Below are 18,648 nucleotides of genomic sequence, written 5' to 3' on the forward strand. Positions count from 1 at the left end.
TGATCGGTTCTTTTTGCAGAATTTTAATCATTTTTATTCCCGTTTTCCACCGATTCCGTCGACGATGCGCAGATATCGACCAAAAAGGTAACGTCACCGCTCATCCTATCATTAAACACTTGACCCTTTCAATTAACTATCGATCGACTTATGGCGGAGTCTGTGAGCCAGGGTCCCCGAGAGGGATTCTCGTAAGGGGCACACTACTGCTTTATGTCATAAACATTTGATCCTTCTCGCGGGCCCTGCTATAGTTTAACAATGCAACGATCGTGACAAATTGTCTTTGAGATGAGACTCCCACCATGTACGCTACTGTCTCTGAATAAACCTCTCTACTTGATCGCCAAGAAGAGAAGCAGTGTTCAGCATCAGCTCGCAACGTCACTTCTGTCGTTGATTGTTAAACTACGCGAACTATGTGTAAACAACAAACGCGAGAGACTAACTGAAAGGGTTGAATCCAAGTCACCGGCTTCTCACGCTAATTCCACGTCGAGCGCTAACTTCTTATTTTCCGTTTTAAGAGCATAGTGACCCTTACACCATCCACGCTAGATACACGTGATAGAAGATGTTCCGCTAATTATCCCTGACAATGTTTAACGTACGATTGAGTTCCGTTGCAGTTTTATCGTTTGACCATCGTCTACGATGTCCGCTGTAGTTTGTACAAATTTCTGAGCGTGACGAACCTGCAACGAGATCGCAATAAGTACTAAAATACAACGAATATGATATATGATTGTTCTTCTATTTAATGAAAAACCTGTGACGGCAATATCGAGTGTTTCGCGAGAACTTGTATGCAAATCTTTCTATTTTTGTAGTACGACGGGGCGTTTTCAGAGCATCTGGAAATGCTATCGCAGCTGGGATACGTCTGCCTATTCTCCTCGGCGTTCCCATTGGCCGCCATGGCCGCGCTGCTCGGGAATCTACTCGAGCTTCGCGGCGACGCTTTCAAGCTCTGCTTCGTCCTCCAGCGGCCATTCGGTCGTAGGGTCTCCAACATCGGGACTTGGCAGGTAAGCGACTCGAATCGCGACGAATTAACTTTTGTCGATTAACCCTGATGGCCACCAGTCAGCGATTCGATCGTTTTATTTACCAGAACGCTATGGAAGCGATGGGGCTGGTTGCGATTCTGGTGAATTGCGCGCTGATCGGGCTGAGCGGCCAGGTGCAGAGAATGTTCCCCGAGATGTCCGCCACGCAGACGATCCTCTTGATAGTCGCCCTGGAGCACATCATGTTCGCGATTAGGTTCATCATAATATGCGCGATTCCAGACATTCCGCACTGGGTGGCTACCGAGATGGCTAAGGTGGAATTCTTGAGACGGGAGGCGGTCAGGCGATTGTCTTCCACTCCGTCGCCGGAGCAACAACCAGCCACAGTGATAGGTAAGTAACTCACGATATACTTTTCGATCCAATGCAACCTACTTCTTGTTTTCGTGGTTCACAGTAGTCTCTGTCTGAAAGGAGGCGGTTCTTTTCATTAATTAGACACAGAGTAGCTTGAAAGAAACCTCCTGGCTAATGAATTCCTCCAGTTAGTTGAATTCTTTGCACCCTTCTCGAATGTCTGACAAGGGGAGGTCACGACCTGTCAACCTGGGATTTGGACGAAATTTGGCAGAGTTGTAGGGGCTGGTGTCCAAACGCAATCTGTAAAATACTAGACGTTTATGGCCAGCCGTTTGTTTAAAAAATGGCTGTTAAGTGTAAAGTTTCGAAGTCGTTGGATCGACGTTTTTTTTTAAAAAAAATTGTAGGTCTCAATGAGTGGAACACAAAAGTCCAATACATTTTTACCGTAACATCAATAGTTTAAACAAAAATTTAAGTTTTTGTAACGAAACAAAAATTGCATATGTACCGTGTACTATACAGAGATGACTTGTTGGCTAGGCACGCCGATTGGCTGTAGCGTAATAGCAACGCCTGCTCTCACACGCAGTGTTATTACTGGCGGAGTCGCTCACAACTACAATTCCATCGCGTGACAGAGGACACGAACGAAACGTATAGCGACAGAGTAGGATAGGACAAGACTGAGGGACATTGGCGTAACCTTACGCTCAAAATACTAGCTATGAATACAACAAAAATGTACTTCTCGTGGTCATGGGGACCCTACTACTATGCAACGTGACGTCAGAGCGGGCCTCTATGGTGGGAATAAGGCGGCGCGAAGACCATCTCTTCTTGCCCTTGCCCCGTTTAGTTTGTAGGTGCCTAGCCAACTAGTCGTATCTCTATAATAGTTTGACCGTGCTTTCAACAGCCATGGCAGCCGTAGAGTTAACATCGAGGAATTCGGCCCGGAAAACTAGAGTTCGGTCCCCGGAATTTTAGAGCATTTTGTTTTGTTCGTTTTTTCGCTTATTTTTGAATTTTTATTTATTTTTAATTTCAATTTTTAATATTATGAAAAAAGTTGGCTGTTACAAATAAATAAAATACTGTTATGGTTATAAATGTTTGTTTTATGGTAATAAATACAAAAATTAGATAAGTATTTCATACGAGTTTTTTGTATGTTTTCCACACGAGCTAAAAAATAAAAAATGCTGTACAGGACAAGCATTTATAACATGCCCTTGCTGTATGAAACCATTTTGTTTTTCTTGTTTTCGTGATAAAAATCATACAATGCCTTGTGAAACTCGTATGAAATACTTATCTAATTTTTGTATTTATTTATACGTGAGATGTAAATATGTGTGAAAATAAACATTTATAACCATAACAGTATTTTATGTATTTGTAACAGCCAACTTTTTTCATAATATTAAAAATTGAAATTAAAAATAAATAAAAATTCAAAAATAAGCGAAAAAACGAACAAAACAAAATGCTCTAAAATTCCGGGGACCGAACTCCAGTTTTCCGGGCCGAATTCCTCGATGCTAACTCTACGGCTGCCATGGCTGTTGAAAGCACGGTCAAACTACACGGTACATATGCAATTTTTGTTTAAACTATTGATGTTACGGCAAAAATGTATTGGACTTTTGTGTTCCACTCGTTGAGACCTACAATTTTAAAAAAAAAAACGTCGATCCGACGACTTCGAAACTTTACACTTAACAGCCATTTTTTAAACAAACGGCTGGCCATAAACGTCTAGTATTTTACAGATTGCGTTTGGACACCAGCCCCTACAACTCTGCCAAATTTCGTTCAAATTCCAGGTTGACAGGTCGTGACCTCCCCTTGTGAGCTTAAGATGCTGGATCTTTTTGAATTTGTGGGGTCCATCGCTTCCCGTACTCGCCGCCAAAGGGTACTCTCTCCCTCTCTCTCCTCACCCTCAAATTGATCACGTCGGGGCCCCCGTGGGGGGCCATGTGGATGAGATGAAAAGGAAAGAATAATTAAGGCATCGTGCGATGGACCCCACGAATTTCTCGAACCCCTCGAATTCCTTTAAACTCTCGCGAAGCTTCGGTATCCAACGCAGATCGAATCCAAAAATAGCGAAACGCATGTAATCGATGACATCGTCCCCTCGATGGGTTATACACCCGCCCAACTATATCGTCCTTGCTCCTACCATCTATTAATTTCGCTCGAACTCAGGGAGATTCGTGGTGAGTCCAGCAGACGGTGAAAGCGAAGAGCAACAACTGCTTTCCGATCGTTCCGGAGAGACGACGTCGCCCAGCCTCCCGGACACGCCGACCCTGGCGTCGAGCACCCAGACGCCGAACGGACCACCGACGCCCAGCGTAACGCCCGTGCCAAGAATATCGGAAACGCCGTCCGCGGCCCAGACGCCTGGCAGTGCGTCCAGCAGCGACATAGGTACTCCTTTCCTGACTGAAAATAACATGGGCAGCATTCGCGACCTTCACAATTCGCCCAGATGCTCCATTCCTGGCGGAGAACGAGGTTCGACAATAGGAACGATGGTTCCTTTCCTTTCTTTTCGCCTGAATACTTGTGTAACGTCAATGAACAATTGCTACCAGATTCCTCAGAAATTACAAGCGACTGGTACAGTTTCACTTTTCCTTTGCTTTCTTGGTCCTTGAGCAGGTTGTTAGATCGTTGAGATAGCCTTGCAATATCTGCAACTTGTTCGACTCGCAGCTGCTTGAGTTCTAAACCAGGAACATCGAGCAGCTACTCGATAGATGGCTGATCAAAACTGTCGTAAATATTGCAAAGCTCTTAGCAACCGAATACGATTAGAAATTGTAGATGTATTTTAGAAGTTTGGGGCACGAGGGAACGGTAAGAGAAACGCTTTTCTTCTTGGCGCGCAGGAAGACGTTCTAGAGAGTGGTTGACAAGCGAGCCGGAAGCATCTGGCGGAGCGGATCATTACAGTCATCATCTGACGATCGGGCCTCACGGAGGCGTGGACTGGGTCCGACGATTGGGCCTGGAGTCCGGGGGTCGAAAGTCCAGCGACTCGGAGATCAGCGGGGCCGGTAGCGTCGTCGGAAGCGGAGACGAAGCGATTCATCTTCACCGATCCACCGATTGCATCGTCTCGAAAGATCTTGCTTCTTCGTCGGACAGCGACCTCCTCAGGTGCGCGACCATTCCTTCATTCTCTGTCTCAGACCTAATAGACGGCTGTGCATTAAAGCATTGTATTATGTTCTCTCAGAAAACAGTGCTACGTTAAAATCAAAGTTAGAACGGCTACTAGTGTCAGAGGGTTGGTTAACTGCATACGTTGATTTATCTGTTAAAGATCGGCCCCGCCGTGGACGATGGCGCACAGGAACCAAAAGTTCCGGTTCTCCCCGGAGAGGGAAAGGGAGCGAGAGAAAACGGAGAAACAGCAATACCAGCACCATCAGCGAGAGATCTACGATCACAGACAGCAGCAGATGTCCTATCACGCGGAGAAGGAGAGGGAATCGGGTCTTTCGGACTCCAGCAAAACCATTTCCAGCCAAGAGGAGGAGAAACCGAACAAGGAGGATCGAGAGGCGAAGAAGACCAGGGTGAAACAGAGCCTGATGAAGAGGGCGAGGACCGTGGCGATCTTCTCGTTGAAGCTGAAGGAACGCAGAGCGAGGGAGATGGCCCTGAAGGCGAAAGAGGCAGAGAAGGAGGCCAGGTGGCAGCAACCGCAGTCCTGCGTCGGTGGGGAGCTGTCCTGCATCCCCATAGAGAAGCTTATATCCGTGGATGACATCGCAGCCATGGAACTACGCAGACTTAACCATTAGCCGCTTGACGTTTTCACACTTTCGTTTCACACGCTACGTAGAAACATTCGTCTACGCCGGTGATACTCGCTACGGAACAATGTCGTCAAATCGATTCGCGATTATTCAATTTTCGGATCTTTGCTCAACGACGTTCGTGGCAAAAAATCGACGACAGATCAGGGAAAGAACGAGCGGGGGTGGTAACCCCGTCTGTCGATTCGTTTATTATTTCGCGCAATACGACGAAGTAATCGGAAACGGGACGCATTAACCTGCGTCTCCACTGCGTCGGCATTTGTCATCTCGACAAAGCCAAACACTCTAAAGACCTGCACGATATCGGTAACCATCAAAAAAGATCCTGCCAAGACCGGCAATTAACTTTTATTGCTTCTGTATTCCCAAAGAACAAACAAAAAAAATGCAGAGTGCATCAGTCAAGTAGTCTGTCGAGTCCTCAACGTACAGAGATTCATGTCAATTTCGTTCCAAAATCATCGAGATACAAAGATACAATTTTATTAAAAAAAGTAAGGTGATCTTAATTTTTATAATGAGAAAAATCAACGTCGTTTACGAAATAGAGTTTGCGTTTCACTATTAATCGAATAAGAAAGAAATAGTTTTGTCACGTAGACGTGCATAGCAGTGGAGACGCAGCTTTAGAGATTACTTCTTTTATTACATTTTTAACGATAACTTCTTTTTACGATATCCTCGTGTCTGTTCTTTCATCCCCCCTCCACCTCTCCTCCGCGCACTGAAGGTATTCACGAATCCGTCTTCGAACGAGAAAATTTCTATATCAATTGGGAATTTGTAATATCAACGTTTGACACTAGGTTTACGAAATACGTCAATTTTACGCGTTAAGATTCTAAACCTAACGTTACAGATCTCATAAATATTATTTGTTAGCAATTTATATTGGATTTAATTGATGTAACGATACGAATATACATTCTAATTGAAAGAAAAATTGCATCTTAATGTAACTATTCACAGAACGAATTACAATAAAAATATGCGCAACGAGTGTCCGTAAACCTAGTGTTAATAAAAAAAAAAAAAGGAATTGCTCAATTCTCGAAATAATGTAACCACGATAGCATAACGCTGCGCTACGATTCCATCGAACGAATGCAACGTTCGATGGGAGATTTTATCGATTACGGGTATTGATTTTACACGAAAAATCCTGTTCGCATCACGCTGAAAGAGACGTAAAAAGGGATTAGATACTTGAATTCACGAGGTTCGTTTCGAATCATTCGACAAGATTTCGAGTGAGTATCATTCGCGTACGCGAAACGCGCACACCGGAAGGCTCACGAGAACCATGAAACAAAAAAAAAAAAATAAAACGCTAATCAGACTAGACTGGAGGCTAGAATCGAGAGGGTCTCCCCCTGGGGATGCAACCTGGCATAGAAAGATCGACGAACAGGAACAAAGAAACGGCGCACAAAAATAAAATCGAGTCATTAAAAGTTTTAGACGACGTTCTATAGGTAAACCAGTTTAGAGTATCATCCTTTAAGATCACGAATTTTTAGTAGATTAGTCGATACCTCGGCATCGTAGACTGTAAAGTCCAAAGAGGATTCGTGCCGTCGGTACTATACGACCGATTGTTCTCGAACATTAAAAGAACGCAGAAGAAATAAAAATAACCACGGCTTTGTACGACGTTTTACCTGCATTTGGCTGTTTCGAATTCGACGAACAACGCACACCGTTTCTTTTTTTATTATTTCTTTAACCGTGTGACAGATTCCGAATGGTGATTCGATCGCGTATTTTTCTTATTGAATTTTACTGTACTTGTAAATTTCGAAATTCCGGGGACACGTTACTGTTCCTCGTCTCTCAAAACGATTCCAACGACGATCAAAAGTGTAACCATACAAAATTAACGATTGACCGCTGGCATGTTAAAAGAAAGGGAAACTAATGGATGAACGAAAGGATCGGAATAGACAACGCACTACCATATCGAGACCGTTTAAAGAGCGCGACACTGTTACGACGTTTGTAAAGTATAGTGAACGCTGCCCGTAATGGGAGCCGCTCAGAATACCGAACTGGGACAAAGAAGGGGACGAAAACTGATCCCGTTGTTGTTGCTGAAGTATAAGTTGTTACTTAATGTTACCTAGATGTTTATGGGTTAACGAACTTTTACTAAATAGATCTCTACGAATATAACGTACAGATGCACGCAGCAATTCACACGCGCCTACGATTCACGAGTTTATTAACTGCAATACTTTTGTTCAACGAAGCGCACCGTACACCGACAAAAGTAATATTTTTGTTCGTTTGGTTATTGCCGTTCGATCGAGGGTGAAGAAAAAAACGAGAAATTAAGGGAAAACCGTGAACTCTTGGGGTGGAGAAGAATATCAGCTCGGTTGACAAGCGACAAAATTTTAAAGACCGTTTTTTTATACAAGGTATTCAGCCACCCCTGGGAAAAATTTTAATAGGGGATTCTAGAGGCCAAAGTAAGACGAAAATCAAGAATATCAATTTGTTGATGGAGGCTTAAAAAGTTATTAAATTCAAGAATTTCAAATTGTCCTGGAAAAATTATTTTCGGTTGAGGGGGTCAATTACAATCATTTTTGGTCGTTAGACATACCCCCAAAATCCTACATATTTTCGAGAAAAAAATTCCTTACCGAAAATCTAATTAGGTGCCTTTTATCGGCGAAATTGAAAAATTTCAAATCATTCTGGAAAAATTATTTTTAGTTGCTGGGATCAATTACAATAATTTTTGGTCATTAGAAAAAAATTCGAGAAGGTGTGAATTTTTTCAGCAAAAAAAATAATATCAAATCGTTCTAAAAAAAATAGTTTTGTCTGCAGGGGTCAATTACAGTCATTTTTGGTCATTACACATACCCCCAAAATCCTACCCACTTTCGAGAAAAAAAATCGGGTAGGTGTTGAAATTTTTCGACGAAGAAAAAATTTTTCAAATCGTTCTAAAAAAATTATGTTCGCTTGCGGGAATCAATTATAATAATTTTTGGTGGACAGACATACCCCCGAAATCTTGCGCATTTTCGAGAAAAAAATTCAGTACTGGCGGAACTTTAAACGTTAATAACTTTGTAACAAAGTCTCCATCGACAAATTGGTATTCTTGATTTTCGTCTTATTTTGGTCTCTAGAATCCCCCATTAAAATTTTTCCCAGGGATGGTCGAACACCCTGTATAGCAAATCGTTCACGAGTCACGCGATTAGGTATTATTTCGTTCCATGGCCTAGCTGACGTTCACCGTCCGCTGCTAAAGTAGCGCAGTCGTTCGCTCGATGCACTTTCTTACGTTCTGACTTTTTAACGACCACCAAATCTAGCTAAATAGTGTTACGATTAGACGCCGCGACGAACATTCGAGCACTGCTGAAGCAAAACCAGTATTCGCATCGTACTTTAGCGTGCCCTTTGGGAACCGCGAGACTAGAAACCGCGAAGTCGATAGTTTAGACGCTTTATCGTGAGGCGAAGTTTTAAAGTGTCAGCGGAACGCATCTATGTTTGTTAGATGTTTTGTATAAAACAGGAACTGAGCCAATAAAAACATTCTACGAAGACAAACGCATTACGATCATTATACGTAGTACCTCGTCTGTGGTAGCACTTACTTCCGGGGCTCTAGAGCCCCATTACCATTTTTGCGTCACTCGCCAATATTACCAACAGATTTAGAAATGAATATCAATCTCTTCCCCATAGTCAACTCGCATGTATTTACGCATACGTTACCACTGTCTGCCCATCAATACTAATTCGGTGAATAGTTTCTCAACTGACGAGGACGCTAAGATCAAATTGTAAGGGGATCCTCGTAAGAAGGCTTTAATCTTCGTAATGGTTTTAATGGGTCGCTAACTTATGGTCACTGGTGGTCAACAGTGAAGTTGACATCGGGGTCAGCGGTCCAGTGAAGATCCAGAAATAGTCAAGAGGTGGGACCAATCGAAATAGTATTGTTCTCTAGACCAAGCGGTTCTTAACTCTTCACCTTGACACTGTCTCCCCACTCTTCGACTTCCTCACTCGAAGACTACCGCTGGACAAATTCTTCAGTACCCCTGGAGCATCCAGGGGGAACGGGTCTCGCGGGCCTACGTCAGGCCATTCGTGGAGCGGTGACCACTGGGGGGACCAGGAGTGACCAGGACTGACCAGGACTGACCAGGGCTGACCAGAACTGACCACTACTGACCAGTGCTGACCAGTGGAGATCCGACTACTGACCACTACTGACCACTACTGACCAGTGCCGGACCGTGATGACCAACGGTAAGAACTATTTAAAATTGCTCTCCCCTCTTCTATTCTATCGTCTGATACCAATTTCGCTTCAATGAACTGATTTTGCCATGCTTGCCTAACTGATGTTGCTATAATTTGAATATTTTCTTATTTTACAGCTGGCCCAGTGGTAACTCTCCTATGTGGTAACTATCCTATCCTACTGACCACAAGTAGTAAGTCCACTCCACTTATTTGTATTTTATTATTTTTATTTGTTTGTTTCATGTGAATTCTATTTTATCTATCTGATTTTATTTGGTTATTATGAATGTTCCTTTTCTCTGTTTCTACTTTTACACTGTTTGTCGAATTTATGTTATTGCTTTGATATGTATAATATGGCAAGATACAATAGTGTATGTTCAATCATATACTATATTTGTTTCTATACAATTTCGGGTATTTTTATTCCACTGATTAGATTAAAATTTTCGTGGTTACGTTCTTGCTCGAATTCTCGTAATGATCTGCGGAGGTAATTTGTTTGATTCTTCCATTTCGTTTGATTGTTTGGGCTTGATTCAATTTGGGGTTTCGATCCAAGTTTCTTTCATTATTACGAATGTTCGTTTTGATATCTATAATATCGTGTCGATGCATATACCATATTTGTTTCGATGACACTGATTAATATAAGATTTTTATTTTTATGTTTCAGCTTAAATTTCCTTCCATGTCTCACTAATATAAATATTAGTTTTGATTTCAGCCTTTTAGATTAATCGCAAGGACATCGAGGGAGTACGCCACAACCACCGAGGGACTTCTAATTCCAAGTACATTAGTTTTAAGCTTCGTCGCGAATCTTAAAATTAACGTCGAAGATTTCTTTATATCATATCTGCGCGCTGTACCAAGCAATTATTGATCAAGTAGCTTCTCGTTTTCTCGTTCCCTCGTTCCTAGCTTCGATCACCGCTGTTTCATCGATTGAAACATGTGATCGGCCGTGTATCTGGTCCGAAAGATCTAATCGCCTTCCCTTGGTAAGCTTGATTGAGGGAAAACGGCACTTCGCTGGAAGGTGTGGAGTTTCCGTATTCTGCGGAAACGCATACCTTCCAGCGGAAGTCGACTCTGTCTCAGGTACTCTCTCTTTGTCAGACAGCCTAAGTCGGGTCCTTCGGGCTCCCGGCGGGTTGCGTTGGAGAAATGGAGACCTCGATTCGGAGTTGCAGTTCTCTGTTTTCTTGTTGAGATCGAGTTAGCAAGGGCAGTAGGTTCGATCCTCGAATCCGCTGCACGGTACAGCATCGCGTCGCGTCGCGTCGCGTATCCCACGATTTAGCTTCATCCCTCTTTTTAACCAAATAATTGCTTGGTACAACTAAGTCAAGGAACTTTGTTTCCTTCTATCGTCCGAATTTTAGCTTCAACTTGGCTAGACTTGAGCTTCGACGTTAATTTTAAGTCCCTACTGTATGCGTCTCCCAATATTGCCAAGTAATTATTTAACAAGTAGCTTCTCTCGACTCGTTCTCTCGTTTCCTGCTTCGGTCACCACTGTTTCGCGGAACGAAACATGTGATCGGCCGTCCAGTTTGTCCGAAAGATCTAGTCGCCTGCCAATGATAGATCGATTTCTAGAAATAGAAATCAATCTACCAAGGGTAGTGTTGATTCGATCCGAAGATCTGCTGCACGGTTCAGCATCGCGTCGCGTCGCGTCTCCAACAATTTAGCTTCATCCCTTTTTAAACAAAATAATTACTTGGTATTTAGACTTAAGTCTTTAGTGTAGCCGCGTGTCCTGCCAAGTAATTATGTAACAAGTAGCTTCTCTTTCCCCCGTCTTTCGTCTGCTCCGATCACCACTGCTTCCATGTAGCAAGCAAGTGATCGGCCGATTAGCTGGTCCGAGGGGTCAGTTGCCGTCCTCTAGCGAGACGATCCAAGGGAAAGGGTATTTCGGCCTTAGAGGGGATCAGGGACTGTTCCTGTCTACGGTAGCCCCAACTCAGGATCCCTCTCTCTGTCAGACATCCCGAGTTGGGTCCATTTGGCTCCCAACAGGATGCTTGGGGGAAATGGGGAACCCGTGTCGGGTGCGTCGATTCCCTTCCCCTTCGATCGGACTTGCCAAGAGGCAACGAGCTGACCCTTTTGACCTCGCTATTCGGTTCGCGTCTCTCGTTCCTTGCACCACTGCATGGTGCATCGCGTCGTATCGCGTCGCGTCGCGTCACCCACGATCTAGCTTCGTCCCTCTTTTAAACAAAATAATTACTTGGCATGACTAATCTAGTTTCTAAGGATGTAAAAGGGAGATCGATGGAACTTGGATTCCATCTATCTCCCTTCGGGTCTCCACTCGCAGCAACCTCCACGTGGTGAGACCTGGTAATCGGTGTCACCCACGTTAGAAAAGTTATTCTTCGTGGGTGACACCGAGCTAATGGCTGCGAATTTAGAATTGTTTCTTGATATAATAAACGAATTTAGATTTATAGTTAGACAGGTGTTTGGTTAACCATTATGTTAGGCAAGTTATTTTTATTTCAAGAAAAATTCTTTCAACTCTCTTCGTTTGTTGCTTCCTCGACCAACGATAGTTGGTCACAGAAGATCTTTATTAATGGAGGGTGGCTGGGAATCGGTTAGGGCGGGTCTCCACCCGCAGCAACCTCCACGTGGTGAGACCTGGGTAATATTATTTACCGTTTAATTAATAATCGTACCACTCTTAGCTGGGTAATGCAATTATTAATTAAAAACTAAATAATATTAGCAAATTGGCTGCGATCAGCTTTGCATAGGTCATCATAAATATTGAGATTCTTCGCTAGGTTAGTTTTGATTCTCATTGATTCATCAAAGATTCTGGAATATTGTCAGAGACAAGGTATGTAGATCTTTCACCCAATGTATTTTTTCGGCCCATTTTTATGGGGTCTCCAACCTCCCTAAAGCTTATTAATATTATAATAACTATGTAGTTCACTGTATATCTATATACATATATCAAGACGACATCTACGATAAAACGTCCAAGTTTGTCGAGAAATAATTCACCTTTTTGCACACTAGATGGTGCTCCCATTATTTACGATCGAAATCTAACTTTAATTTATTTATTAATGCAACAATAGAGTGCTCAATAATTTAGATCACTTGTAAATGCTTGGATATTAACACCAAAGGCCCAAACTTGTCTAGAAACATTCCTATTCCTGTCAAAAGACATCCCTAACCTAAGACACAGATTAACGGTGTCTTCTGACAAGAATAATGTCTAAAGTTTATTATCATTATAATAATAATAAAGTAATGCATGTATATATATACACGTTCTCCCCAAAACTAAAATAAATTTATACGCTTGGAATTTATATACACAGAATGTTTGTTCTCCCTATTTTAATAATTTGTTGCTAGAAAGAGTCATTAGATCCCTTAGAATACAAAGTAACCGCGAGACAATCCTACATTAGCTAGTCCCTTTGGGTTTATGAGAATTGAACAAGACTTCTACACGTTGCATGAGGAATCCCATATGATTTTGGCAATAGCCAGTGGCTCAGCTAGATTATAATATTTTGATGCTGTTTTGGTGGGTCAAATAATTAGATATCGAGGCAATATATTGCATTGTATTTATTAAACGAATAGAGATCTTAGGCTTACAAAGAAAGACATATTTGTAGTTTGCACGTTTCTTTCGACAAGTACATGGTTTCACATCGCGTCAAGCATAATACACATTAACTTGAGACTATATGTACGTCAGTCTAATTAATAAACAGTATTTAACGCTTATTATTATTATAATAACTACAGTAAGTAGTATTCTTGCCCACTTAAACGTCCGTTTAGTTTGTCCGTGATGCACCCTGTCTATAAGTTAAAGAAAGTGTGACCCATCGGTGGTACACAATTTGCACAGCCATCTACGGTAAAACGCCCAAGTTTATCATGGAATAGTTCGTTATTTGCAACGCTAGATGGCGCTTGTTTTTCGACCTCAAACCCTCTGGTGTTAAAACGCCCAAGTTTGTCGTGGAATAGTTCGTTACCTTCAACGCTAGATGGCGCTTATTTACCGACCTCGAACCCTCTGGTGTTAAAACGCCCAAGTTTGTCGTGGAATAATTCGTTACCTTCAACGCTAGATGGCGCTTATTTACCGACCTCGAAACCTCTGGTGCTAAAACGCCCTAGTTTGTCGTGGAATAATTCGTTACCTTCAACGCTAGATGAATTTCTCGGCAAACTTGGACGTTTTAGCACCAGGGGGTTTGAGGTAAAAAAATAAGCACCATCTATCGTTGAAAATAACGAATTATTCTACAACAAACTTAGGCGATCTCTCTCGACTCTCTCGACTCCCACGAGGCGGTCCGATGTTATTTCAGCTAACTTTGAGGAATCGAGAAAGAGAGCATGTGTCAGTTTGCCTTTGTCAACTTTTCGAAACTCTACGAACTCACGTATACGCGTGATCTGACATAGCGTGAATAGGGCACCGGGTGTTGAATCTGGCATCTATGCAAAGACCACGGAGGGTCGACAAAGACAAAATGATATATGCCCTCTTTCTCGATTCACCGCAGCTGCCCAAAGTAAGTTCGGACCGTCTCGTGGGAGTCGAGAGAGAAAGGCTCACACTTCCCTTCTCGCTCTTGAACAACTAATATCCGATCTCCCGTCAACAGGTCTCCACTGGCCTCTGCTGACCGCTGCTGACCACTCTTGGAATTTCTGACAACGTATAACGATTACGACTGGCTACTGTTAGCCTCTCCCAGCCTCTGCTGGACTCTGCTGACCATCGCTTATATTTCTGACAACGTATAACGATTACTACTGACTTCTGCCTGCCTCCGCTGGACTCTGCTGGCCGCTGCTGACCACTCCTGTTACGTCTGACAACGTATAACGATTACGACTGGCTACTGTTAGCCTCTCCCAGCCACTGCTGGCCTCTGCTGACCACCGCTTATATTTCTGACAACGTAAAACGATTACTACTGACGTCTGCCAACCTCCGCTGGCCTCTGCTGACCGCTGCTGACCACTCCTGTTACTTCTGACAACGTATAACGATTACGACTGGCTACTGTTAGCCTCTCCCAGCCTCTGCTGGACTCTGCTGACCACCGCTTATATTTCTGACAACGTATAACGATTACTACTGACTTCTGCCTGCCTCCGCTGGACTCTGCTGGCCGCTGCTGACCACTCCTGTTACGTCTGACAACGTATAACGATTACGACTGGCTACTGTTAGCCTCTCCCAGCCACTGCTGGCCTCTGCTGACCACCGCTTATATTTCTGACAACGTATAACGATTACTACTGACTTCTGCCTGTCTCCGCTGGACTCTGCTGACCGCTGCTGACCACTCCTGATACTTCTGACAACGTATAATGATTACTACTTTGTTACTGCTTGCCACTGCTGGTCTCTGCTTATCCCTGTTGGTCTCTGCTTGCACCTGCTGGTCTCAGCTTGCTCCTACTGGCCTCCGCTGGCCTCTGCTGACCGCTGCTGACCACCGCTTATAGTTCTGGCAACCTACAACTATTACTACTGACTACTGCCTTCCCCTGCTGACCTCTGCCAGCATCTCCCGACCTAAGCTGGCCTCTGCCAACATCTCCCGACGTCAGCTGACCATCGCTGACCACTGCTGACCGTTGCTGACAACTTGTGACATGATATAATATAATATAATATGTTTATATGTATTAAAGTTTTGTATAACGTGAATCTATGACAATAAATGATATAATTTCAAAGTATTCTATGTGTTCTCATCATTTTTTACCGTCCCTTTCCTCTCCAAATCATTCTCTTACCTATAAGATGCGTACCACCTTCCTCGCAAGTTCACCAGCATTTTAGAAAAATTCCGGGCACTTTGGAAATCCGGATGGCCTTGACCCAATTTCGGAAGTGGGTCAAGGCCATTCGAATCTTAGAAAATTTCTGGCCGCTTCGGGAATCTGGATGGCCTTGACCCAATTTCGAAAGTGGGTCAAGGCCATTCGAATCTTAGAAAAATTCCGGCCGCTTTGGAAATCTGGATGGCCTTGACCCAATTTCGAAAGTGGGTCAAGGCCATTCGAAATTTCAGAAAAATTCTGGGCGCTTCGGGAATCCGGATGGCCTTGACCCAATTTCGAAATTGGGTCAAGGCCATTCGAATCTTAGAAAATTTCTGGCCGCTTCGGAAATCTGAATGGCCTTGACCCAATTTCGAAAGTAGGTCAAGGCCATTCGAATTTTAGAAAATTTCCGGCCGCTTCGGAAATCCGGATGGCCTTGACCCAATTTCGAAATTGGGTCAAGGCCATTCGAAATTTCAGAAATCTTCGGGCCGACTTGGAAATCCGGATGGCCTTGACCCAATTTCGAAAGTAGGTCAAGGCCATTCGAATCTTAGAAAAATTCCGGGCGCTTTGGGAATCGGAATTTGGCCTTGACCCAGTTTCGAAAGTGGGTCAAGGTCACCGGCATTTCAGAAAACGCTCCGGGCACTTTGGAATTCCAGTTTTAAGTAGAGAAACGGTTTCTTATAACTAAGGCAATAATGGGGAGAGGAAAAGAAAGGTAAAAGTGACGAGAACACATAGAATTCTTTGAAATTATATCATTTATTGTTATAGATTTACATTATACAAAGTTTTAATACATGTACATCATGTTAGAAGTTGTTAACAAAGGTCAGCGTGGTCAGCAGGGGCCAGCAGAGGTCCGCAGAGGGATGCAGAGGCATGCAGAGGGATGCAGAGGCATGCAGAGACTAGAAGGGGCAAGCAGTAGCAAGTTGTAATCGTTATACGTTGCCAGAAGCATCAGAGGTGGTCAGCAGCGGTCAGCAGAGACGAGCAGAGGCATGCAGTGGCAAGCAGAGATCAGCAGGGGCGAAGAGTAGCATGTAGTAATTGTTATATGATGTCAGAAGCATCAGGGGTGGTCAGCAGTGTTCAATAGAGGCCAGCAAAGGCATGCACAGGCAAGCAGAAACCTGCAAAGGCAAGCAGAGACTTGTAGGAGCATGCAGTAGTAAGTATTGATCGTTATACATTATCAGAAATACCTGCAGTGGTCAGTAGCGTTCGGCAGAGGCCAGGAAAGTTCAGCAGAGACAAGCACACGCTGACAGAGATCAGCAAAGACCAACAGAGATTAGCAGAAGTCGGTAGTAATCGTTATAGGTTGTCAGAAATATAAGCGATGGTCAGCAGAGTCCAGCAGCGGCAAGCAGTAATCAGGAGCAGTCAGCAACAGTCGCTGTATGGTGTAAAAAGTTGTCGGGAGTTCTGTAGTTTTGTCAGCACTGGTCATCAGAGGTCATCTAGAAACCAGAGGCAAATAGAAAGCAGGAGTAATTTGCAGAGTTCAGTAATGAACTCTAGAGAAGACAAGTAAAAATACCTGGGCAGTCGAGATTCCGAATCGTATGCCGTAGACGGGAGGTCGGATTTCAGTTGTTAAGAGCGAGAAGGCAAATGCGAGCCTTTCTCTCTCGACTCCCACGAGGCGGTCCGAAATTACTTCGGGCAACTTCGGAATAATCGAGAAAGAGGGCATGTGTCAGTTTGCCTTTGTCGACTTTCCGAAACTCCACGAGCTCACGTACGCGTGATCTGGTATGTGTGAGTAGGGCACCGGGTGCTGAATGTGGCATCTCTGCGTACGCGTGATCTGACATAGTTGAGTGGTGCACCCGGTGCTCCATCTGGCATCTCTGGCTCTCTGTCAGCAATCTGGTAATACTGGTGCAGACTCACAGTGGAGCAGACAACTTCGTGACGTGAGCGTCTCATGGGGTTGAATATGTTTCGCACTATTATGTTTTCGCGTAAGTTTTATCTCGATTTGTCATTAGAAACTATCATTTGCATCTTGCAATTAGAAAAATGTCGCTGATAAACGTCTAATTGAAATGTATCGTACTTTGTTCGTTTAACTATAAATCTAATGTGACGTACGTATGTGTGCCGTTCTGGGTTCGTCTGTAAATCTATTTTGCGTCTAATTCTATCTAACAGATTGTATTGCATAAGATGCAGCAACTAAAACGAGCTAAATCGATATCATTTTCATTTCGCTATTATTACGACCCAATGGGTCGAATTACGTTGTGAAAATGTTTTATAACCTCATGAGTTAGAACGAACTTTCGCCGATAGTAAGAAATTATGCATCTTTTCTTTAGAGTTCTTTCTTATGAATATTATAATAAACGTATTCGAAATATTTCGCGTCGATAATAATAAACAGCTATTACGAAATGAAATTTGATAGAATACTTTTCCTGATACAGTATACAAGTACTCAGGGTGTTATTTTTCTGCTTTTAACAGTGGCAAGATGATTAAACAATTTTATTTTTATTTTCAGCCACTGTTAATCAGGGTTTAACATCCCTGATACGTGGTAATGTAGCCCTGACAGGATGCCCTGCCTCTTTGGCAACTCAGGCCAGGGATATGAGTTCATTACCAGATAAGGTTACAAGAAAACCTTACAGTCCTTTCCAAAATACTAACTCCTGGGGAGAGTATGCAATGGCGCGAGTAGATGATCTGATAAATTGGGGTCGCAAAGGATCACTGTGGCCACTGACATTTGGTTTGGCTTGTTGTGCTGTTGAAATGATGCATATTGCTGCTCCCAGATACGATATGGACAGATATGGTGTGGTATTCAGAGCTTCTCCCAGACAAGCTGACGTTATTATAGTGGCTGGCACACTAACAAACAAAATGGCACCTGCATTGAGGAGAATTTACGATCAAATGCCTCATCCACGATGGGTCATTTCCATGGGAAGCTGTGCCAATGGTGGTGGATATTACCATTATAGTTACTCTGTTGTAAGAGGATGCGATAGAATTATACCTGTGGACATATATGTACCAGGTAACTAGTCCCTTTCTCCTTTGAAAAACTCATACTTATATTATTATGATATTGTAGGATGTCCCCCAACAGCAGAAGCTTTGATGTATGGTATACTTCAGCTGCAAAAGAAGATCAAGCGTATGGATCTCGTGCAAACATGGTACAGGAAATAATGTAAATGTACTTTACATATGTAGTATAATTTATGTGTATATAAAAGTGGTAATCCCTTCTTAAAATGACTTATTTTATTATGTAACCATGTTTTTTGCTTAAG

At 43.1% G+C, this 18,648-nt stretch overlaps 2 protein-coding genes across 8 annotated transcripts in view; both read left to right on the forward strand.

The window, feature by feature from the left end:
- Wwk (anoctamin 8 white walker) overlaps positions 1-8,783 on the forward strand; it is a 35,780-nt gene extending 26,997 nt beyond the window's left edge. For 3 of the 6 annotated variants that reach the window (XM_076766268.1, XM_076766271.1, XM_076766272.1), the window contains 5 exons: positions 831-1,028; positions 1,115-1,406; positions 3,591-3,902; positions 4,280-4,550; positions 4,717-8,783. In XM_076766268.1, the coding sequence (XP_076622383.1) occupies positions 831-1,028; positions 1,115-1,406; positions 3,591-3,902; positions 4,280-4,550; positions 4,717-5,200 (1,557 nt within the window). In that variant the 3' untranslated portion in view covers positions 5,201-8,783. The remainder of the gene's footprint in view (positions 1-830; positions 1,029-1,114; positions 1,407-3,590; positions 3,903-4,279; positions 4,551-4,716) is intronic. The other 3 variants (XM_076766270.1, XM_076766273.1, XM_076766269.1) reach the window with 3 other exon arrangements.
- An 8,382-nt stretch (positions 8,784-17,165) lies between these two features.
- On the forward strand, positions 17,166-18,610 carry LOC143342561 (NADH-quinone oxidoreductase subunit B 2). Of its 2 annotated transcripts, none has more exons than XM_076766588.1 (3): positions 17,166-17,325; positions 17,868-18,389; positions 18,447-18,610. In XM_076766588.1, exons 1-3 carry the CDS (start codon positions 17,289-17,291, stop codon positions 18,542-18,544), a joined length of 657 nt encoding a protein of 218 aa, XP_076622703.1. In that variant the 5' UTR covers positions 17,166-17,288; the 3' UTR covers positions 18,545-18,610. The 2 variants fall into 2 exon arrangements, with proteins under 2 accessions (XP_076622703.1, XP_076622704.1); XM_076766589.1 differs by lacking the exon at positions 17,166-17,325 and adding an exon at positions 17,531-17,655.
- The last annotated feature ends 38 nt before the right edge of the window (positions 18,611-18,648 follow it).

Source organism: Colletes latitarsis, chromosome 6, assembly GCF_051014445.1.
Source record: "Colletes latitarsis isolate SP2378_abdomen chromosome 6, iyColLati1, whole genome shotgun sequence".
Classification (NCBI taxonomy): Eukaryota; Metazoa; Arthropoda; class Insecta; order Hymenoptera; family Colletidae; genus Colletes; species Colletes latitarsis.

Bases quoted from the DNA above. Each gene is read 5' to 3' on its own strand.
- LOC143342561 (XM_076766588.1), top strand. From the start codon at position 17,289: ATGGGGTTGAATATGTTTCGCACTATTATGTTTTCGC. The intron at 17,326-17,867 runs GTAAGTTTTATC...TTTTATTTTCAG, and splicing joins TCGCACTATTATGTTTTCGC to CCACTGTTAATCAGGGTTTA. The intron at 18,390-18,446 runs GTAACTAGTCCC...ATGATATTGTAG, and splicing joins TGTGGACATATATGTACCAG to GATGTCCCCCAACAGCAGAA.